The 23288-nt window shown below is 49.4% G+C and overlaps 1 protein-coding gene across 3 annotated transcripts in view; it reads left to right on the plus strand.

The window, feature by feature from the left end:
- FARP1 (FERM, ARH/RhoGEF and pleckstrin domain protein 1) overlaps positions 1–23288 on the plus strand; it is a 222512-nt gene that overhangs the window by 134272 nt on the left and 64952 nt on the right. For all 3 annotated transcript variants that reach the window (XM_060191788.1, XM_060191789.1, XM_060191790.1), the window contains one exon: positions 18694–18798. In XM_060191788.1, coding sequence (XP_060047771.1) covers positions 18694–18798 — 105 coding nt within the window. The remainder of the gene's footprint in view (positions 1–18693; positions 18799–23288) is intronic.

Raw genomic sequence — 23288 nt, forward strand, 5'->3', positions numbered from 1 at the left:
TCACAGGCAGTGAAGCAGGTCTGCAGTTGTCTCTCTTTCCCCCCTTTTGTCTTCCCTTCCTCTCTCAATTTCTCTCTGTCCTTTCCAACAGTGAACAACATCAACAATAATAACCACAACAAGGCTACAACAACAAGGGCAACAAAAGGGAAAAATGGCCTCCAGGAGCGGTGGATTCATGGTGCAGGCACTGAGTCCAGCAATAACCCTGGAGGGAAAAAAAAAATCAGATCCCTGCTCAGCTCTGGTTTATGATGGTGCTGGGGATTGAACCTGAGACCTCAGAACCTCAGGCATGAAAGTCATTAGCAGAACTATTATGTTGTCTCCCCAGCTCAATGATAGTCTCTTCTATCTCTTCCTCCACTGCTTCTTGAATAGAGACGGGGGGGGGGGCACAGTGCCAAAGCTTCCTTCAGTGTGGTGGGGGCCAGGCTTAAACCTTGGGTTTGCACGTGGCAAAGCAACCCACTAAGTGAGCTATATCACAGGCCCGCCCCAGTGCCAGACTTAACAGTGTCAACTTCCTGATTTTCTTTGATTCTTCTTTAAATGGGGGGTGGTTTTGGAGATGAGAAATATATCTAAAATGGGCTCACTTTGCAGTGGACAGTTCTGAGGTGGTAAGTAAAGCCACATGGATAGAAAAGATTGCGGGAACTTTCTCCTCCCCCGGAGCCTAGCTCAGTACTTTCTCCGAGGGCCCCCACTGTACCTTCTACTTCTAAAAATATACCCCCCTGCATTTTATTTTATTTTATTTTTTATTTTTTGCTTCCAGGGTGATTGCTGGGGCTCGGTGCCGGCACTAGGAATCCACCGCTCCTGGTGGCCATTTTTTCCATTTAATTGGAAAGGATGTAGAAAAATTGAGAGAGGAGGGGAGAGTTAGAGAGGAAGAGAGAATGATAGACACCTGCAGACGTGTCACTTCACCACTTGTGTATCTCTAGTGTGTTGGTGCTGTTTGACCTGGCAGCAAGTAATTCATTCCCATCTGGGTTTTGGGAATCAGAGAGCCGGCACACACCCACCGGAAGGAACACTGGCAGTAGTTTGCGTTTCTTTGTGCTGCATGGCCTCCCGAAAACACGTTCACGACCAGCTCAAGACACCTCACACGATCAGCTAGGAAATGAGAAGGTGAAAGTCAGGGCAAGCTCTAGAAACGGAGCTTTTTGCCCCATGCCTGTCCTGCCTTCTAGAATCATGTCTAGAGCTCCCCCAGTCCCCGGAGAGCCCGTGTCGGCTTCGTCTTCACTCGGGGTGTTTACTTTGACACGACGGCTTCAGTAGCAAGCTCATCCCTGCCGTTGTTTTCATCTGATGCTTTTGGCACGTGGCATATGGATTTGGACAAGATGGGTTTCTAAGCAGGACAGTAAGAGTGACCCTGAGTCTTCACAGGGTGGGGGGGGGGGGGCCCGCTCAGATGCCTGTTACTGCTTAGGGCCGCCACAGATGAGTGTTCTGGAAGACAGAACTGTTTTTAAAGATAGCTTTTAATTGCTAGGTTGCTGTCACGTGTGTCTGTGTGTCCTTCCAGAATCATGTTTGTTTTCAAATATGGCGTTTCCTTCTGGGCTGATGTTAGGACAAATTTTAAAGTTTGGCAGGAATTTTTTTTTTTTTTAGAGTACTTTATTGGTTCTGCAAAAAAAAAAAATGGGGGGAGTTGGGTGGTAGCGCAAGCGGGTTAAGTGCACATGGCACAAAGTGCAAGGACTGGCTAAGGATTCTGGTTCAAACCCTGGCTCCCCACCTGTAGAGGAGTCACTTCACAAGTGGTGAAGCTGGTCTGCAGGTGTCTCTCTTTCTCCTTCTCTGTCTTCCTCTCCTCTCTACATTTCTCTCTGTCCTATCTAGCAACAACAACATCAATAACAACAATAATAACTACAACAACAATAAAAAACAAGGGCAACAAAAGGGAAAGTAAATAAATACATAAAAAAGATTTTTATGCCTGAGGCACCAAGGTCATGGGTTTAATCCTCAGCACCACCATAAGCCAGAGCTGAGCTGTGGTCTGGTAAGATAAATACATTGAATGAAACAAAGGTATACTAGACACATTCTCTCCCTTCCTCCCCGCCCCCACTCCCTACTGTAGTTGTGCTGGGCTTCACACTGAGGTGACTCCACTCCCAGAGGACTCTGTAACACCGTAGGTGAGGGAGAGACACCACAGCCCTGCTCCACAGCTCAGCCTGGGGCTCACACCCAGATCCCCGGTGCATGGGAACGTGTTTTGGGGGAGGGGGCAGGTGGCACACCTGGTTAAACGCACATAGTACTAAGCGCAAGGACCCACATAGGATCCGCAGGGGGAAGCTTCACAAGCGGTGAAGCCACATGTCTGCAGGTGTCTCTCCTTCTCTCTCGCTTTCTATCTCCCCCCTCTCCTCTCAATTTCTCTCTGTCCTATCGAATAAAATGGGGGAAAATGGCCACCAGGAGCAGTGGATTTCTAGTGTCAGCACTGAGCCCCAGTGATCACCCTGGAGGCAAATAAGTAAGTAAATAAATAAATAGAAGCGTACACCCCACTGGGTGAGCTATCTCCCAGCCCCTAGCCCCATGTTTTCTATTATTTATCTTCCTTCTGACCTCTATTTCTCCACGGCGCCTTTGAGCAATGGTGATGGTACGCATGGTGAGACAGCTCTTCTGTCTGCACTCCTCTCCTCTTCCCTTTCCCTTGAATGTCATGAGCGCACACCAGTACACGTGTGTGTGTGTGTGTGTGTGTGTGTGTGTGTGTGTGTGTGTGTGTGTGTGTGAGAGAGAGAGAGAGAGAGAGCGAGAGAGAGAGAGCACAAGCACCGCTGTCACCAGGGGCACCTTTCCAAACGCTTGGTTCTCCCAAGACACTCATTACAGGTGGGGGTGGAACGCAAGGCTGTTTCTGAGTCTCTGGGCGGCCCTGACATTCTGCATCCTTGCCAATCACCGCTGGACTCCTGCCCCCCCCCCCCCCATCCTGGCTGAAGCCGAGCACCCTTACTGCTCAGTGCGTAAGAACTAAAAGAATCCGCCAGGCACACCTGTGCAGAGTGATCCCGTCTGTCAGCACAAGGCGTTATCAGCACCCAGGAGCCTGTCGTCCAATCCTGCAGTTAAGGGAAGGATATGTGGGCTTCAGGCTCTGGCTGGCTTTCTAGAAAATTCTGTGAGACCTTATGGATGTGTGTTGTCATATCCCTCCCCCCCCCCCCGCCCCCGACTTCTGTGACAGACCCATTACAAGTCTCTTTTTTTTCCCCAGCTTGGGATCTGTGTGCTGGTGTTTTCCTTACTCCTTGAAGTTGCCGGGAGGAAGGGACTGTCATCAGTCAGGAATGCACATAATTGCTTAGTTTTCTCGTGATTCTGACGGTGGGCCTGACTCTGTCTTTCCCCTTTGGTCTCTTTCTCTATACCCATTATCTCACTCCCCAGTACCTCATCAGAGGACACTGGAGTCTGAGTTTTATTTTCCAGCGGTTAAAGTGCAGTGAGGTTTAAAAATACTCAGGAGGGAGTTGTGAGCACATGCCAAGCTTGGCAGCAGTTGAAAAAAACAGTTTCAAGTAAAATGAAGCTGGTCAGCCGTGATTTATGGGGTCCTTATCAAATGCTGGTGCCCTGCTCGGTGCTGTTCCTGTTCCCTTCATTTCAGGCCACAGAACCTTTTGCCACTACCCAGCTGGGAAGAGACAAGGCAGGTATCAAAGTGACGAGGTGACTCTCGAACCCTGGCCTGTCCCCAGTCTGCTGCTCCCTGGTCCCCCCCTCCCCCAGGGCCTTTTAGCCTCAGGGGCCTGGCCGCCTCCCAGAAAGCCCAAAGCTAAGCTCCTGTCTTACATCTCTCTTAAATTGTTTTTTGAATTAGTGATTCACAAGAGTATAAGGTAACAGGGGTATAGTTAGTTCTCTCTCTATATCGCCTTTATTGGATAGAGACAGCCAGAAATCGAGGGGAGGAGGGGAGAGAGAGGGAGAGAGACGGGGCAGGGCGGCGGCCCACCAGGTTAAGGATCCTGCTTTGAGCCACTGGCTTCCCACCTGGGGGGGAGCACTTCATAGCTGTGAAGAAGGTCTGCAGATGTCTATTTCCCCTTCTCTATCTTCCCCATCCCCCTTAATTTTTGTTCTATTAAAAAAAAAAAAAGGAAAAGGAAAAATGGCTATGGGAGCAGTGGATTCATAGTGCAGGCACCGAGCCCTAGAAATAACCCTGGAGGGGGGGGGGAAGAGGGAGAGAGACAGGAGACACCTGCAGCCCTGCTTCACCACTCGTGAAACTTTCCCCCTGCAGGTGGGGACCAGGGGCTCGAGCCTGGGTCCTGGTGCACTGTGACATGTGCGCTCAACCAGGTGCGCCACCACCTGGCCCTGAGTTCTCTGTTTTTATAACAAATATTCTTGAATGATTTATTACAGTTATTATTTGATAATAATAAATTATTATTTTTATCAAAAAATTGAGAGGGATGGGGGGTCAGGCGGTGGCGCACCTGGTTAAGTGCACACACTACAGGGCACAAGGATGCAGGTTCAAGCCTCTGGCCCCCACCTGCAGGGGGAAAGCTTCAGGACTGGTGAAGCAGGGCTGCAGGTGTCTCTCTGTCTCTTTCCTATCTCTGGCCCACTTCCCTCCTCAATTTGTCTCTGTCTCTATCCAGTAATTAATAAAGAATTAAAAAATGAAAATAAAAATATTAAACAGAGAAGGAGAGGGGAGAAAGGAAGGAATAAAAATATTAAACAGAGAGAGGGGAGAAAGGAAGGAATAAAAATATTAAACAGAGAGGGAGAGGGAAGAAAGGAAGGAATAAAAAGATTAAACAGAGGGAGAGGGGAGAAAGGAAGGGAGATACTTGCAGTAGTGCTTCAGCACTCATGAAACCTTTCCACCACCATCACCACTAGTGGAGACCTGGGCCTTGAACCCAGATCTTTGCGTGAGCACTCACCTCTCGGTGCACACCCCCCCCCCCCGCAGCTTAGCAGAAGGAACATTTTATTTTGTATGACTTGAGTTGTGCTCCGCCCACACCCAAGCCTCCCGCCTATAGACAGTATTGCTATAGACAGTATTGCGGAGTGTGTGCTGTCTGCTCCTCCGCCTCCCCCCTTCTCCTCCTCCTCCCCCTTCTCTTCCTCCTCCTCCCTCTTCTTCCTCCTCCCTGTCTTCGCCTCCTCTTCCTCCACTGCCCCCCTCCCCTCCCCTTCTCCCCATCTTCCTTCTTCTCCTTCTCCCCTCCCCCTCCTCCCCCTCCTTCCCCTCTTTCTCTTCCTCCCCTCCTCCTCCCCCCTTCTTTCCATTGTGAAATCCACATAATGTGAGTTTACCAGCACTCAGAAGTGTACGGGCCTGTGGTGTGGAGTGCACTCACTAACCCTCTCCACCCTCCCCATCTGGAATTCTTGCTGCCTTTCCAAATTGAACTCTCTGTTAAACTCTCTCTCTGCACCTTTCCTCTCCCTCCTCCCCTTCCTCCTCTCTTACTCCCCTGCCCCCCAGCCCTTGCTAGCTGCCCTCTCTACTTCCTGTCTCACTGGCTCCTTGCGTGTTTCTAGTAAAGGGTCTTTAAATTTCTTTCCCCTTCCCCCAGTTCATCTGCATTTCCATTTCCCCAAATGTTTCAGCCTTTGAAAGGAAAAGAGAGCCACCAGAAGCTTGGAGCCCTGGTCTCCTTTGCAGATAACACAGAGCTGGAGCAGGAACCCTCGCCAGTCTTCCCCGTCACCCCTAATATAAAACATGGGAAATGAGGGAGTCGGGTGGTAGCGCAGCAGGTTAAGCACACCTGGCACAAGGACCGGCATAAGGATCCCGGTTCGAGCCCCTGGCTCCCCACCTGCAGGGGAGTCACTTCACAGGCGCTGAAGCAGGTCTGCAGGTGTCTATCTTTCTCTCTCCCTCTCTGTCTTCCCCTCCTCTCTCCATTTCTCTCTGTCCTGTCCAACAACAACAACATCAGTAACAACAACAATAATAACTATGACAACAATAAAAAAAAAACAAGGACAACAAAAGGGAAAATAAATAAAGTATAAAAAATTAAAAAAATATATGGGCTATGTGAATTAAACACTCGCTGTTTGGGGAGACTTTTCTGGCCTCTTCAGAGCCCAGTGTTGTCGCTTTTGTTTTATATTTTGTATTGCTGATTTTGGATAGGGACAGAGAGGAAAAGTGAGAGGGAAGGGAAAGAGAGAGGCCTGACAGCCCTGCTTGGCTGCTCCTGAAACTCCTCACCTGCAGGTGGGGACAAGGGGCTTGAACTGAGGTCCTTGTGCACTGTAATGCCTGTGCTTACCAGGTGCGCCACCAAGCCAGTGTTTTCTTGAAGGGCCCTGAAAACAGTATTATTATTTCTCCCATCTTCTCATTTGCTGATTTTTTTTCTCCCTTGAATGCCTTTTTGCCTAAAAGGCATTTAAAAATTCCTTTTGCAGGGCTGAAAAAATGTCCCCCCCCATTCTCTCTCCATCCCTACCCCCCAGAACTAATAGAGCAACATTCAGAATGTTTTCTATTGAAAATATAGACATGTAAAAATAATGTCTTTCACTTGACTTCTTGGGGAACCTTCCAGAGCTCTGGGAAGTGTTGGGGAGAGTGGGGAAGCTCTGTCTGCACATGAAGAAAGACATGTGGCCTGCCTGGGGGGGGGGGGGAGTCCCCACCCCCTTCTGTCCCGGCATTAAGCTGGATTCTGTAAAATGTCAACTTTTCAGCCCTCCTTGGTATTATCATTCCGGAGGCAGGTTGTGTGCTATCAGGTGTCTTTCCAGAAGACTCCGGCTTGGTGGGGCTGAATGCTCTTTCAAGGCTGAATTAGTGCCCTCTACCCGCACCCCTACACACACACACACCTCATGCCTGAGGAGGTGAAGCCGGCCTCTCTCTGCTGCTGGGAAGGATGGGCACCTCCCTTGAGCAGACAGGCTCTGGTTTCTGCTCGATGGTTCCTTCATGCTCCTATGTTGTACTCCCAGCCTGGGGGCAGGGGGCTGGGGGTTTAATGGCTTTACAGTAGAGTTGTTGATACATAGGTATAACATCTCATCTCCCTGTGACAAGTGTCTGCAAAACACGCTCACCATCAGGCACTCGGATCCCAAAGATCCTCCATCCCGGCCTTTAAAAAAAGGTGTTTGTTTGTTTGTTTGTTTGTTTGTTTGTTTGTTTTTTAAACTATTTCTTTACTGGAGAGAGAGACAGAAATCAAGAGTGATGGGGAGATAGAGACAGCTGCAGCCTTGCTTCACTTCAGGGTTCTCTCCTACAGGTGGGGGCCGGGGCCTTGACTCTGGGTCCTTACACATTGCAGCCTGCACACTCAACCAGGTGGGCGCCCTGCCCCCCTTTGAATTTTTTTTTTTTTACGATTTGTTCATTTATTTCTCTCTGTCTTTGCTTTGGCGCAATACGTCACACCCAGTCCAAGCTGTTTTTGAATCTTGGAGTTTCTGCTCATGGCCTTCGAAGGGTCACTAGCACAGAGCCTCAGGTGGAAGGGGGGGGGTGCGGTCTGTGAGCTCAGTGACACCGGGTTTGCTGAAAGAGCCCTTTCTCCTGGCGGCCTGGGGGCCTCTGAAACTCAATCTGAAGTGGGTTTAATGAGCACCCAAGCGCAGAGGGGAACAAGGGGAGCACTGTGTCCCCACAGACGCCTGGCCCCCCTCGGAGCCACAGTGGGCGGGGGTGGGGGGACGGAGGACGGGGGTGTTTGTGCACCCAGGAGAGGGCTTGGTCTAAACATAGAGCTGCTTTCTCTCTCGCATTGCAGCCCTGTCCGGAGCCCCAGCCCTGTATTTCAAAATCCTTAGTGGCCCCAGGTGGTGGCACACCCAGTGGTGCACACACATTACCATCTGCATGGATCCGGGTTCAAGCCCCGGCACCCCATCTGCAGGGGGGAGGTGAAGCAGGCCTAAAGGTCTGTCTCTCTCTGTCCCCGCCCCCCCCCCCATTTTTCTGTCTTATCCAGTAAAATGGAGGGAGGGAGGAAGGGAGGAAAAATGGACACTGGGATCTGTAGACTCAAGGTGCCAGTACCAAGCCCCAACAAAAATTCTGGTGGCAAAAAAAAAAATAAAACGAAATGAAATAAAATCCTGGCTCCTGCTGTTGGGGCCAAGGCTTGGGGTAGAGAGAAGAGATCTGCAAGAAGGCCAGTGTCCCCAGGGCCAGCCACCTCCTCCTCCTCCTCCTCCTCCTCCTCCTCCTCCTCCTCCTCCTCCTCCTCCTCCTCCTTCTTCTTCTTCTTCTCCTTCTTCTCCTTCTTCTCCTTCTTCTCCTTCTCCTTCTTCTCCTTCTTCTCCTTCTCCTCCTTCTCCTCCTTCTCCTCCTTCTCCTCCTTCTCCTCCTTCTTCTCCTTCTTCTCCTTCTCCTCCTCTTCCTTCTTCTTCTCCTCCTTTTCCTCCTCCCCCTCCTCCCCTTCTCCCCTCCTCCTCCCTCTCTCCTCCCTCTCCCCCTCCCCTTCCCCCCTCCTCTCCCTCCTCCCCATTTGTGAAGCAACCCCCCCCCCGCCTGTGGAAAGACTATTTCTATAACGATCTATATTTTATCTGGAAGTCCCTTTGTTCAGCTGACGGGACAGTTTTTTGTCCCTAGCCCCTCAGTGTCTGCTTCCTCTTCCCATCCACCCCCACTGTATTTCCCACCCCACCCTTAGATTCACCATCAACATGTTTATTTCTGCATGCTGCTTTTCAAATCTCAAAGAGCTCTTTGCCACTATCCACATCTATCTTATTATAACCTTTTGTGGGTTGTTTTTTTTTTTAATTTAGGTTTTGAATTTTGAGTTATATGAGGATGCAAATTATAGTTTTTTAAGATATTTATTTATTTTCTTTTTGTTGCCTTTGTTGTTTTTATTATTGTAGTTGTTGTTGTCGTCGTTGTTGGATAGGACAGAGAGAAATTGAGACAGGAGGAGAGAAAGACAGACACCTACAGACCTGATTCACCACCTGTGAAGTGACTCCCCTGCAGGTGGGGAGGCGGGGGCTCGAACTGGGATCCTTACGCCAGTGCTTGTGCTTTGCACCACATGCGCTTAACCCGCTGTGCTACCGCCCGACTCCCTTCAGTCTTTTTTTTGTTTCCCCCTTTCTCCCTTACATTCTTAGAAGTACCTGGCATCTCTCCCACCCTTGACTTTTTGGGGAATTCTGTCTCCCTGTTCTCCTGCTGACTCTGCTCAGCTGTAACCAGATTCCAGGTTTCTCCTTTGTCATTTTGTAGAGAGTGGCACACGTGTGTGTGTGTGGGGGGGGACTCTCTCCTGCCCGCTCTCTTCCATTTGCTTTGAATTGATTCCTTTTTCTTTCCTTCTTCTTTGGCTTGTTTATGTTCATCTGGGAAGAGCCTTCTGCTCAGAGGTCTCAGCAAATATGCAGGGACGTTTGTTTGTACATATGTAGCAGGGCTCTCCTGCACAGTGTCTTCAGCTTCAGGGCCCAGGGCTTCAAGGAAGAGAGGGCCGGACTGGTCAGGGACATGGAGACAACAGGTGTGAACTCTGAGTCCAAGCTTGGGTCTCTCCCCACCTCCCTCCCTCCCTGGGTGGAAGGGAATCCAAAGCTTATTTTGTGAGCAACCAACAGAAATACTCAGACATGTTCACATCAGGAGCCACAGCATTGGGGAAAAGAGAAACAGCTCTTGGTGGTGGGTTACCCGTCATGGTGTAGATTTGGTTGTCTACTCAGGAACCTTCTTCTTCTTCTTAAGTATTTATTTATTAATTTTTATTGACACCAGGGCTATTGCTGGGGCTTGGGGTGGGCACTATGGATCCAGTGCCCTGTGCAGACACTGCAGACCAGTGTCACCACTCATGAAGCAGACCCTGTGTAGGTGGGGAGCGGGGGCTTGAACCTGGATCCTTGAGCTTGGTAATAGGTGTGCCACCACCCAGTCTCCCCCCCCCCCAAGAATTTTCTAGCGTTGATTTTTATGAGTGAGAGGACTGTGGCTGGGCCCTCAGGCACGTATATGCCATTCTCTAACATGCCTGCCTCTCCCACTGACCGAATTAAAGAGATCTCTGCAGGACGGGGGAGGGGTGGGTGGCTTAGCCTTGCATCAGTGGCGTCCCATGGAAATAAATAAATAAATAAATAAATAAGCGGGTGAAAAAAGGACGTTGTCATTGGTGGCCTAGCTGGTAGAGCACAGCACGTACGTGTGTGTGTGTGTGTGTGTGTGTGTGTGTGTGTGTGTGTGTGTATGTGTATGTGTTTCTGAGTTCTATTGCTGGCACCGCCTACGCCCAAGCTGTGCTTTCCTGGTATTGAAGTAACAAACAAATCTTCAACCAAACAAAAGAACTTTTGCAGCTAGAATTAGTGTGTTATCCCAAGCTGCTTACTGCTCATTGAGTTTCTCCTTTGCTGCAATTTCTCTGTCAGAAAGCGAGAATGGTGTTCAAGGGGCCTGTGATAGACCCCCACGGGGAGGGGGGGACCTGCGTGTGGCAGAGTTGCCGTCACGGAGACCCCAAGCTGGAGAGACCAGGCTGTGCTGCCTGCACCCCAGCCCCTCCCCAACTTGGGATCAGACTGTCTTTATCCTTGTCTCTGCCAAGAGGCCGCCCCACAGAGCAGCCAACCCTTGTCTCCGAGCTGTGTTGCTCTGGTCTCTGTTGCTGTCCCTGACCCTCTCTGCCGGGTCTCTGTCTTTACACTGTCTCCTGGGGACATACAGTCCTGCTGGCTTATGACCCACCTGGAACAGACAGCGTGTGTCCGTTGCTACTTTCATTTTTATTTATTTATTTATTTTATATTTATTCCCTTTTGTTGCCCTTGTTTTTTTTTATTGTTGTAGTTATTGTTGTTATTGATGCCATCATTGTTGGATAGGACAGAGAGAAATGGAGAGAGGAGGGGAAGACGGAGAGATAGATACCTGTAGACCTGCTTCACCACCTGTGAAGCGACTCCCCTGCAGGTGGGGAGCCAGGGGTTTGAACCAGGATCCTTAAGCCGGTCCTTGTGCTTTGTGCCACCTGCGTTTAACCCACTGCGCTACCGCCCGACTCCCGCTACTTTCATTTTTAAACCACTCCACTGCTCAACGATGGTGTATTTGTGCCATGTGGATGTTGAACCCAGGACCTCACACATGCTAGGCTTGTACTCTACTGCGGACTACCTCCTGGTCTTTAAGCAGACTTTCTGCTATTTTTGTAAGAAGAATGATTTATTGGGTTGTTGGAAAAGTCACGACCCATTTGCATAGAAAAACAGGTTGTGACTTTTTCAGCAACCAAATATTACCCACTTCTCATGACACAACAAACCAGAGCGCCACTTTGGTACGAACGGCACCAGGGATCAAACCAGGGGACTTTGGACATGCAAGTCTGATGCTCTGCCAGTTGCACTGTTTCCTCAGCTACTGTATGAATTTTTTTTTTCTTTTTTTCTTTTTGGCCATTCTTGAGACTTCAAGGTGAGTTTTACTTCTCTATTTTAACTAGTGATTTAATATTGATTTATGAAATTGTAGGATAATGGGTATCATTCCACACCGTTTCCACCCCCAGAATTCTGTGTCCCTCCCTCCATTAGAAACTGCAATAGCTCTCCCAAGCTCACAGATGCGGCTTGACTATTATTTCTATAACTGTCTGTCTATACCTTTATATATTTGTCCTTCCCACCCCCCCATGGCCCCTCCTTCTTTCTTACTTTTTTTTTCTTTTTTTTCCTCCAGGGCTATTGTTGGGGCTCAGTGCCTGCACTAAATCCACTCTTCTGGAGGCCATTTTTCCCCCTTCTGTTGCCCTTGTTGTTTATTGTTGTTGCTGTTATTGTTGCCATTGCTGTCATCGTTGCTGGATAGGACAGAGAGGGGGAGAGAAAGACAGACACCTGCAGACCTGCTTCACCACTTGTGAAGCGACTCTCCTGCAGGGGGCGGGGCAGGGGCTTGAACTGGGATCCTTAATGCTGGTCCTTGAGCTTTGCACCACATGCGCTTAACCCGCTGCACTACGGCCTGGCATCCCCCCCCCCTTCTCAGTCACACCTCCACCTATTCTTACTTACAGATATGCTTCCTTTTTTGCCTCTTCTCTCTCCGGGTCCTAGTGGAATTGGGGTTCAGAGCCCTCTGGTCATCATCCCTTAACATGCCTCTCTGGCAGTATGGACCAAAATGCAGAAAGACCACTGTGCTCTGTTTCTCTCTAACAGATTCTCAGCCAGCTGGTTGTCTGTCCACACGTATGACTCAGACAGACCCATGTCACATGGCACCTTGAGTGACAGTCGTGCCTCAGGCCCTCAAGCCGTCCTGTTACTCACACCCCCCCCCCACCCCTATCCGCCACCAGCGCCCTGTGACCACACGTGGCAGGTCCCGGGCTCTCTGCAGCATTCTCCTCAGCACCAGTGGGGAGCAGACATGCCTGTGAGAGAAGCCAGTCCCTCCTGCCACAGTCGCCATGGTTACCTTCCTCCTCAAATAGAAGCAGCAGCACAGGCCCAGCAGCAGAGCTCTGAACCCAGGCAGATGCAAACCCGGTGGGTTCTCTCCTTAGCGGCAGCGGGCTGGGGCGATTCTCACAGGGCGGCAGGACCTCTGCTGGCGTCAAGGTGGGCAAGCCATCTGCTGAGCCCCACAGAGGGGGCGAGGAAGGAAGGGGAAGAGAAAGGAGACGGAACCACCGCCCTGCAGAGAGAAACTCGACTTCATCTGAGAGGAGAGAGAAAATGCTTCTGCATTAGCCTATATGTAGAGTAGACAGGAGTGAACTTAAAAAGAATCATATTCCTTTGAGATACTAGCTTAAGGTTTATTTATTGTTTATCAATTAAAGACAGAGTAATCGAGAAGGAAAGGGGGGAGAGACACCTGCAGCACTACTTCACCTTTCTTTATTTCTTCTTTATTTCTCTTTTCCTATCTTCCTTTTTTAAATTTCTTTATTGGGGAATTAATGTTTTACATTCGACAGTAAATACAATAGTTTGTACATGGATAACATCTCTCAGTTTTCCATATAACAATACAACCCCCACTAGGTCCTCTGTCATCCTTCTTGGACCTGTATTCTCCCCACCCACCTACCCCAGAGTCTTTTACTTTGGTGCCATACGCCGATTCCAGTTCAGGTTCTACTTGTGTTTTCTCTTCTGATCTTGTTTTTCAACTTCTGCCTGAGAGTGAGATCATCCCATATTCATCCTACTGTTTCTGACTTATTTCACTTAACATGAATTTTTCAAGATCCACCCAAGATCGGCTGAAAACGGTGAAGTTTTTTTATAGCTGAGTAGTATTCCATTGTGTATATATACCACAACTTGCTCAGCCACTCATCTGTTGTTGGACACCTGGGTTGCTTCCAGGTTTTGGCTATTACAAATTGTGCTGCTAAGAACACATGTGTACACAGATCTTTTTGGATGGATGTGTTGGGTTCCTTAGGATATTATCCCCAGGAGAGGAATTGCAGGGTCATAGGGTAGGTCCATTTTTCTAGCCTTCTGAGAGTTCTCCAGACTGCTCTCCACAGAGGTTGGGCCAATTTACATTCCCACCAGCAGTGCAGGGGGGTTCCATTGACCCCCACAACCTCTCCAGCATTTGTTGCTATTGCCTTTTCTGATGTATGACATTCTCACAGGAGTGAAGTGATATCTCATTGTTGTCTTGATTTGCATTTCTCTGACAATCAGAGACTTGGAGCATTTTTTCATGTGTTTCTCAGCCTTTTGGATCTCTTCTGTGGTAAATATTCTGTCCATGTCCTATCCCCATTTTTGGATGGGGTTATTTGTTGTCTTGTTGTTGAGTTTGGCAAGCTCTTTATATATGTTGGTTATTAGCCTCTTGTCTGATGTATGTCATGTAAAGATCTTCTCCCATTCTGTGAGGGGTCTCTTGGTTTGGGTAGTGGTTTCTTTTGCTGTGCAGAAGCTTTTTCATTTCATGCAGTCCCATGGGGTTATGCTTTCCTTCTTCTTTGTAATTGGATTCATTTCATTGAAGATGTCTTTAAAATTTATGCGGAAAAGAGTTTTGCCAATATTTTCCTCTAAGTATCTGATAGTTTCTGGTCTAACATCCAAGTCCTTGATCTACTTGGAATTGACTTTTGTATTTAGTGGAATATAGTGGTTTGGTTTCATTCTTCTGCATGTTTCAACCCATTTTTTCTAACACCATTTGTTGAAGAGACTCTGCTTTCCCCATTTAATAGTTTGGGCACCTTTGTCAAAGATTAGATGTCCATAGGTGTGGGGGCTTACTTCTGGGCTCTCAATTCTGTTCCACTGGGCAGTGTGTCTGTTCATGTTCCAGTACCAAGCAGTTTTGATGACAACGGCCCTATAATACAATTTGAGATCTGGGAGTGTGATGCCTCCAGTTCTGTTCTTTCTTCTCAAGACTGTTTTGGCAATTCTAGGTCTTTTCTGGTTCCAGATAAACATTTGTAGCATTTGTTCTAAAAAATGTGGTTGAGATCTTGATGGGGATAGCATTTTTTAGGAGACCTTTCAGAACTTCTTTCAGGGCAGGCTTGGTGATAGTTAATTCTTTCACCTGTTGCTTGCCTGGGAAGGTTTTTATGCCTCCATCTAGTCTGAATGACAGTCTAGCAGGGTACAGTAGTCTTGGTTGAAAGCCTTTCTCATTGAGCACTCAATAGATATCTTGCCATTCTCTTCTGGCCTATAGTGTTTGTGTGGAGAAGTCTGCTTTATGGGTTTTCCTCTGTAGGTGACTATTTTTTTTTTCTCTTACAACCTTAGGATCCTTTCTTTATCCTTATTCCTTTCCATTCTAAATAGGATGTGTCTTGGTGTCTTTAAGTCTGGGTTAATTCTGTTTGAGACCCTCTGGGCTTCTGGAACCTTTTTGTCTTTGATGTTGTCTAGACTAAAGAAGTTCTCAGCTATTATGTCCTGAAGAATGCTTTCTTCCCCTCCTTCTCTTCTTCTGGTAAGCCATTAATGCATATATTATTTCTTTTGAAGTCATCCCATAGGTCTCTGTTGTTGCTTTCAGTATTTCTTAATCTCTTTTTGAGATCTCTTACTTCTTTTTAGTTGTCTCTAATTCGTCCTCAATCTTGCTAATTCTGTCTTCAGCCTCATTGAGTCTATTCTCTCTCCCCTCTACTGTTTTCTGGAGTTCATCTATTTTGTTACCCTGTTCTGATACTGTTTTAGCTTGTTCAGCTAGTTGTGTTTTTAGCTCAGCTATTTCAGCTTTCAACTCTCTAATAACCTTGAGATAATTAGTGTTTTCTTCCAGTCTCATTTGTTGTTTCTGCATTTCTGATGACAATTCTTTCCAACTCTTTACTCACTCCTGTGATGATTTCCTTAACTAGTGTTTGGATGTTGACCTCATTATTTTGTGCTTCAACTTTTGGGGGGCTTTTAGCTGGTCTCTTGTCCTGGTTCATTTCTCCAGTATTTCTTCTTGTTGGTTTAACCATTTTACATATTATGCTATGAGTTCCCTCTCTCAGTACTTTTCAAATTACTGATCACTCTTGCCTGGATTGACTTGTGTCTAAGTATGGTAATTAAAGGGTTCACAGTTGTGGAAGTTGACAGTTGTTTCAATAGTATTTTAATCCCTGAGTTTCAGCTCAGTGGCTTAAAAGCCTCTTTTGTTCTTTTTCTTCCCTGTAGGTTATGGGAGCCTGAGGGCTTTAAAACAATAAGTAGGCTTCTTAGCTTAATTACTTACTCCAGACCAAGAGATAAAGCAGGGTGGGGCAGAGATAATCCAGTGGTTACGCAAAGAAACTCTCACAGCCCCACTCTTGAGTTTCCTGGTTAGTTCTCTGTCCCCTGGTGTCAGCACAGGGCCTCCCTGCCGCTGCTCCAGATTCTGAGCGCAGTAGCAGTGTTGACTCACAGTTGCACTTGGTGAGTCTCAGGGGAGTCCTCTCCTCCCTTTAGCCGTCCTCTTGGTGGTGGTGTCTCAACTGGTAAACTGCCAGACTGTTACCAGCCACTTAATCTCTCCCTAGGCTCCTCTCTGTCCATGAGCCACATGTGTCTGCACTCACCGGTGACTTGGTGGCTTCCTGAAGTGGTTCTAGTCCCGTCTTGTTGCCGTACCAGGTGGTCTTCTTTGGTGTTCCTAGTTGACCCGGGAGAGGAGAGAGACACAGCTGCTGCTGCTCCGTAGCCCCGCCTCTGGAAGTCTCCCTTTCTTTCCCTTTTTTATTGCCACCAGGGTTGTGGCTGGGGCGTGGTGTCTACACGACAGATCTCCTGCTTTTAGCAGGTATCAGTTTTTTTCTTTGTATTTTATCCTTTGATAGGAGGGAGAGAGGGAGGGAGAGAGAGAGAGACCGAGAGAGAGACAGAGAGAGAGAGACCTTTAGCCCTGCTTCATCAATGGTCAACCTTCTCTCTGCAGGTGAGGATATAGGGCTCAGACCTGGGTCCTTGCACATGATACATGTGAGCTCAACTGTATCTCTCTCTCTCTCTCTCTCTCTCTCTCTCACTTTAGAGAGACAAAGAGACAGTGAAAGAAACCACAGCACCAGGTTCCCTTCAGTGCAGTTGGGGCTCGAACCTGAGTTGTACAGGCAACAAAGCAGCTCACTATCCATGTGAGCTATTAAGCTGGCCCTCTTCTGGATTCCAGCCATGGGGAACCCTAGAGTCTAAAGTCAGAGAGAGAGAGAGAGAGAGAGAGAGAGAGAATGTGTGTGTGCTGGTGCCGGGAGCACCTGTGACAGCTGCTCAGGTCAGGCCGGGCCAGCTGGTGGCTCCCCCGTCACTGAGCCCCCAAGGCTCTGAGCCCCCAGCACCTGGGCCTCTCCTCTCTAATCCTCTGCTGAGACTCTCAGCTCCTGTCCGCGGGCAGGACAGCCAGAAACCAGCGAATGTGGCCCCAGCACGCAGACATCTCGGGTCTCCCTTGTGTGGGGAAGAGAACCCCCAGGCAGACCCGAGCCTGGCTCCACCCCACCCCCATCACTCCCCGCTGTCAGATGCTCTGCTGGGGAATAGAAGTAGACAGCTGGGGTGGGGGCTGCCAGGATAATAGCGGGGAGACTCGGGGGCTGGCCTGTACCCAGCACAGTGCAGGCCTTTCACTCGTGCTCAGTCATTCAGCCAGACTGGCTGGTCCTGGGACCATGGGCGTGGGGTGAACAGATGTGGCCTCTAGCTCCAGTAACAGGGTGGTTTTGCTGAGAGTCTTCACACAGAGCTGAAGGGACCCCGACAAGAGAGCCCTGTGGGCTGCTGCGTTTGGGGGTACAAGGCAGGAGCAGGCATCAGATGCTCCCAGAAAGTAGTTGAATCACACCCATCTACACAGTAGATCTGTGTACACCTGTGTTCATAGCCGCACACTTCATAATAGCCAAAACCTGGAAACAACCCAGATGAGTGGATGAGGAGGTTGTGGTCTATATACACAATGGAATAGTCCTCAGCTGTGAAGAATGATGAAGTCACCTTCTTCACCTCATCCTGGATGGAGCTTGAAGGAGTCATATGAAGTGAGATGAGTCAGAGAGAAGGATGAACATGGAGTGATCTCACTCATGGACAGAAGCTGAAAAAAATAACAGAAAGGGGAAACACAGAGCAGAACTTGGATTGGGTTTGGTGTATTGCACCAATGTAAAGGAAGTTGGGGGTGGGGCAGGGTAGGTCCTGGCACGTGATGGTGGAGGAGAACCTAGGCTGGGAGTGAGAGGGCTTTGCAGAAAACTGAGAAATGTTACACATGGACCAACAACTGCATTTACTGTTGACTGTAAACCATGAATCCCACCAATAAAATAAATAAATAAATAACTGAGTGAGCTGAAAATTCCTGTGCGTGAAGACACTAATTCAAAGGGTCTCCTGCCACCCCCTTGTTCACAGCTGCGTTCTTCACTGTCACCAAGGGGAGGAAGCAGCCCAAATGCCTGTCCACAGAGGACTGGGCCAGAGAAGTTATAGAATAATACTCTGCAGTGAAAAAGATTCCATTGTATCTTGTGGGACAAAATGGGCAGAACTGGAGGTGATTATGCTCTGTGGCGTAAGACAGGAGGCAAGAGACACCTACCAGATACCTTAGGCTCGTGTGGATCATGGGGAATTGAAGCATGAACTTGCAAAGAAAAGAAACAGCCAGACTGTCTCTAAGATACTATGAGAACTGTGGGGGCAGGGAAGTCTGTGAGTCTATTGTTGGGGCTAATGGTTCCCAGCACGGCTGTTGACACATGGATATAATGTCTCATCTCCCCATGGCAGGTGGCTGCTAGCACCCTCACCCCCAGCCGCCCTCATGCACAAGGACGCCAAGACCCTCGCGGTCCCCTCCCTTCCTCAATCTCCCCAGAGTCCTTTGCTTTGAACACACTCCACACAGTCCCAAGTTTCACTTGGTGTTGCCCCTTTCTGTCCCTGTTCCTTAAGTTCCACCCGAGTGAGATCATCTTCTGTCTGTTCTCTTTTCGGCTGGTCTCACGTAACACAATTCCTTCCAGCTCCAGCCAAGAATGAGGCAAAAGAGGTGACTTCATCATTTTTGACTGCCGTATAGTATTCCATTAGACAGTCCATTACCACAACTTGTTGACCCATTATCATTCTTTGAAGGGAAGGTGTATCGAGATTAGCACCTGCTAAGAGGGCAACACGACCCAGTGGTAATACTCCCCTTTTGTTGTTGTTGTTGTTGTTCTGTTCCAGCAAAGGGCGCCAGGCAAAGTACTGCTGGATGCCGTATGCAGCCACCTCAACCTGGTAGAAGGAGACTACTTCGGCCTGGAGTTTCCCGACCACAAGAAGATCACGGTAGGTGGCGACGGAGCCCTGAACACGGTCTGGAGGACACGGCATCCGCCACTCTCCAGAAACACGTGGGAGCAAAGGCTTGTTCGTCTGGCTCTGATACAAGGCTGGGGGTGGGTGGGGTCACAAGTTCAAGGCCACAGGAAGACACTCTTCCCTCTCCCTACTCCACCCCCACCCAACCCACAGTCGGCACTCTCTTGTCTGTGTGTCTGTCTGTACAGACGCGTGGAGTTCACTGATGTTAGCACATCGCCTCTGTCTCCGCCCCTTCCCTTAAATGAACCCACGTGACCCCCCCCCTTGCTGCACATAGAACCCATGTCCTTGTTCAGGGTTTTGTAATATTCCATTGAATGGACATGCCATAGCCTGCACCTGCTTTTGTCAATATGGTGGAAGATGCTTAGCGTTTTTTTTTTCTTTTTTAAAAAATATTTATTTTCCCTTTTGTTGCCTTTGTTGTTTTTTTATTGTTGTTGTTATTGATGTCATTGTTGTTGGATAGGACAGAGAGAAATGGAGAGAGGAGGGGAAGACAGGGAGAGAAAGACAGATAACCTGCAGACCTGCTTTACGGCCTATGAAGCGACTCCCCTGCAGGTGGGGAGCCGGGGGCTCGAACCGGGATCCTAATGCTGCCGGTCCCTGCGCTTCATGCCATGTGGGCTTAACCCACTGCACTACCGCCCCCCCACCCCCAACTCCCCGCTCAGCATTTTCTGAACCTTCTGCTGTTACAAAGGGCGATAATGTGAGCTTCCTAGAATATTCCTGCCCAGTAATTTCAGTAGCTCCTATTGGGAGGGGAAGCCACAACTCCTTGTGAATGGGATCAGCCTTATTGATTGATGTGAGGAGGGAGGCAGTTTTCTTTTTCTTTTTATTAAATATTTTGTTTGTTTGTTTTAATAAGACAGAGAAGCCAGAGCCCTGCTCAGCTGTGGCTTATGGCAGTGCTGGGGATTGAACCTGGGCCCTCAGAACCTCAGGCAAGCCAGGTCTTTTGCCAGAACCATGATGCTATCTCTGTGGCCCAGGGTTTTATTGAATTTTTTTTTTCTGGAGGGAGGGAGGGAGGGAGGGAGGGAGGGAGGGAGGGAGGGAGAGGCAGGAGAGCCTTTGGTGGGGGTGTAGGGAAGTCAGTGAGTGGGTGGGTTTGTGACACATCCCTGGCAGCCTCCTTGGGGGAGGTGGTTCCTGTCATTCTCACTTGATGAGACAAGACCTGGGCCTTGAGGACAGGAAGTCGAGTCCAGCATGGGGGGGGCAGGGACTCCCCAGAGAGCAGTGGGGAGTTCAGCCCTGGACCTCGGGGGCAGGAGTCCCTGGTCCAGTGGGAGGTAGGGAGAGGGGAGCATCTGAACTTCCAGAGCAGCAGGGAAGGAGAAACTGAGGGGGGGGCAGTGGGGTCCTCTCTGTCACTCTTGCAAGTTCCCAGGGCTCCCAGGAGCCTCTGCCTCCTGTGACTTGGCCAGCAAGACTGGTGTCCTCTCAGCTCCTGCTTGGAGTCCCGCTCTGACAATGAGCCTGTGTGTGTGTCCACAGAGTGGCGGGTGCCACCTCCCTCCTAGGAAGAGGGTGTCAGCCTGAGAGAGGGAGAGATGCTTTTCATTGACCGCAGGGGCTGACTTCCAGTGAACATGTACTTTTTGTCCAGCCAGGTTCACAGCACCTTGCCACCACCCCAGCCCATCCCAGCCCTCCCCAGTCCAGCAGCCGCCCCTGCTCCCAGCTCGGAGCTCAGGGTGGGGATGCACCCTGCGTTTCTTCCGGCTGCTTCCAGCCCAGCGTGGTTTCAGTTTTAGTTGGATAGAAACAGCCAGAAATCAAGAGGAAGGGGGAGATAGAGAGGGAGAGAGACAGAGAGACACCTGCAGCATTGTTTCACCCCTCGTGAATCTGGCTTGAACCCAGATCCTTACACACTGTGACGTGTGCGCTCAACCAGGCCTGCCACCACCCACCCTGCGTGGTGTCAGTCCTTTTCCCTGCGGCCGTGCAGATGGCAGTGTGGCTGGGGGGTGGGCATCATCCCCTGGGTTCCACGCTGCCCCTTCCACCCCCAGACCTGTCTCCCCCAACATGGGCGGACGGACTTGCACCAGCCTGGTGTCCTGCTCTGAAGCCACACCCTTACCCAGTTCAGCAGCTCCCGAGTCTGAAGCTTTGGTCAGAGCTGCCATCTGCACTGAGGACGCTGTCCCGGCAGCCGGCTCCTAGGTGGCGGTGATGAGAGCCCAGAGCTGGGTCCCCAGGGCACTTTGGGGCAGAAAGAGCAGTGGGTGGCGGGCAGGCTCAGAGTCCTGGGGAGTTTGCCAGCATCCTCTGCAGAGCTGCCCACACAGCACGGTTCTGAGACTCACTCCAAGCCCTCGCCCAGCATGGAGACCTCGGGGGCCTGCCAAGCCCACAGCTGGGAGCTCCCCTTCCCCTGTTTATTTAATTTTAGTTTTCCCACTTTCATGGGGGAGATAGTGATAGATGTGTTGGGTGGTTTCCAGGGGCTCCACCACTCCAAGCTGGCATTTGCTTTCCAGATAGAAAAAGTAGAAACATCAGCCCAGGAAGCGACACAGTGGGCGAAGTGTTGAAGGCTCAAACCTCAGGTCCTGAGTTCAGTCCTCAGCATCACACACGCCAGAGTGATACTCTGGTTCGCACTTCTATCTCTCTCTCAATAAATACATCGATCTTTTTTTAAATAGGGATTTATTTAAAAAAAAAGAAAAGAGCTTTATTTATTTTGGATCGAGACAGAGAAACTGAAGTGGGGAGGGAGGGAGGGAGGGAGAGGGACATCTGAACAGTGTCTCACCATATGTGAAGCTTCCCTCCTGCAGGTAGGGACTGGGGACTTGAACCCAGGTCCTTGCATGCTGCAGTGTGTGTGCTCAATCAGGTGCCCCACTACTGGCCCTCAGTATTTTTTTTAAAATAAGAGACAGCCAGAAATCAAAAGGGAAGGGGGTGATAGAGGCGGAGAGAGACAGAGAGACCCCTGCAGCCCTGCTTAACCACTTGTGAAGCTTTCCCCATGCAGGTAGGGGCTGGGGGCTCGAACCTGGGTCCTTGCTCACTGTAACGTGCGCTCGACCAGGTGCGCCACCACCCGGCCCCATTTTTTTTTTTTTTTTTTTTTGAGTAGACACAGGAACAGCACCAAACCTCCCTCCAGTGTGGTGGGGGCTGGGTTCAAATGTGGGTTGTGGTGTAGCAGAGCAGGAACACTGTCTGGGGAGGAAATGATGATTTATTTACAAGGCGAGCTTTAAATTTTCTTTTCGAATTTTTTATTATCTTTCTTTACTGGATAGAGGCAGCCAGAAATCAAGAGGGAAGGGTGTAATAGTGAGAGAAAGTAACAGAGACACCTGCAGCTCTGCTTCACCACTCACAAAGCTTTCCTCCCTGCAGGTGGGGACTGGGGGCTCAAATCCGGGTCCTTGCACATTATAACATGTGCACTCAACCAGGTTTGGGGGCACCCGGCCCCAAAGCAGTTTTTTTTTTTTGTTTTGTGTTTTTCGTTGCCACCAGGCTTATCGCTGGGGCTGGGTGCCTGCACAGTGAGTCCACCATACTAAGTGGCCTTTTATTTATTTATTTTTGGCTTTATTTTTTATTAAAGTTATTATTATCATTATTGATAGGACAGAGAGAAATTCAGAGGGGAGGGGGAGACACAGAGAGGGACAGTCAGATGCCTGCAGCACTGCTTCACCATTTGTGAATCTCCCCCCCTCCCATAGGTGAGGGCTGGGGGCTTGAGCATGGGACCTCGAGGACGGTAATATGTGTTCTCTGCCAGGTGAGCCACCGCCTGGCCTCCACCTGTACTTTCAGAGCCTCCTTCATACGAAGCACGTTGACTTGGTTTTTGTATTTGTGCAGCAGTGTGACTCAGCGACACCCCGTCAAACGGTCAAATTCACAGCGGGTGGGGGGTGGGGGATTTAGAGAAAAGCCCAGGTGTCTGGGGGTGGTGTGTGAATAAAGACAGCAGGTTTCCCAAAGAGAATTTCCGTCTGATAGGGGAGCACGACCAAGGACTCTGAGCCCCATTCCACCAGGACCAGAAGTGTCTGTCACCAGGAATCTTGTCTTTATATCATCAGTGAAAGGGAAGCGGATCTGGAAAACAACAGAGAAAGCCAGTCTCTCTCTCTCCCTCTCCCTCTCCCTCTCCCTCTCCCTCTCTCTCTCTCTCTCTCATTATTGCCACTGGCTTTATCACTGAGGCTCGGTGACAGCACTATGAATCCATTGCTCCCAGTGGTCAATTCCCCCCCCCCTTTTTTTTTTCTCTCTATTTTTTGTTTTTAATTAGGACAGACAAGAGAAAAATTAAGAGAAGACAGGCAGATGGAGGGGGAGAAAGATAGACACTGGCAGACGTGCTTCACCACTAGTGAAATGAACCCCCGGCAGGTGAGGAGAGGGGCCTTGAATCTGGGTCCTTGTGCTTGGTGATGAGTGCTTAATCAGGTGTG

Source organism: Erinaceus europaeus, chromosome 5 (genome assembly GCF_950295315.1).
Source record: "Erinaceus europaeus chromosome 5, mEriEur2.1, whole genome shotgun sequence".
Classification (NCBI taxonomy): Eukaryota; Metazoa; Chordata; class Mammalia; order Eulipotyphla; family Erinaceidae; genus Erinaceus; species Erinaceus europaeus.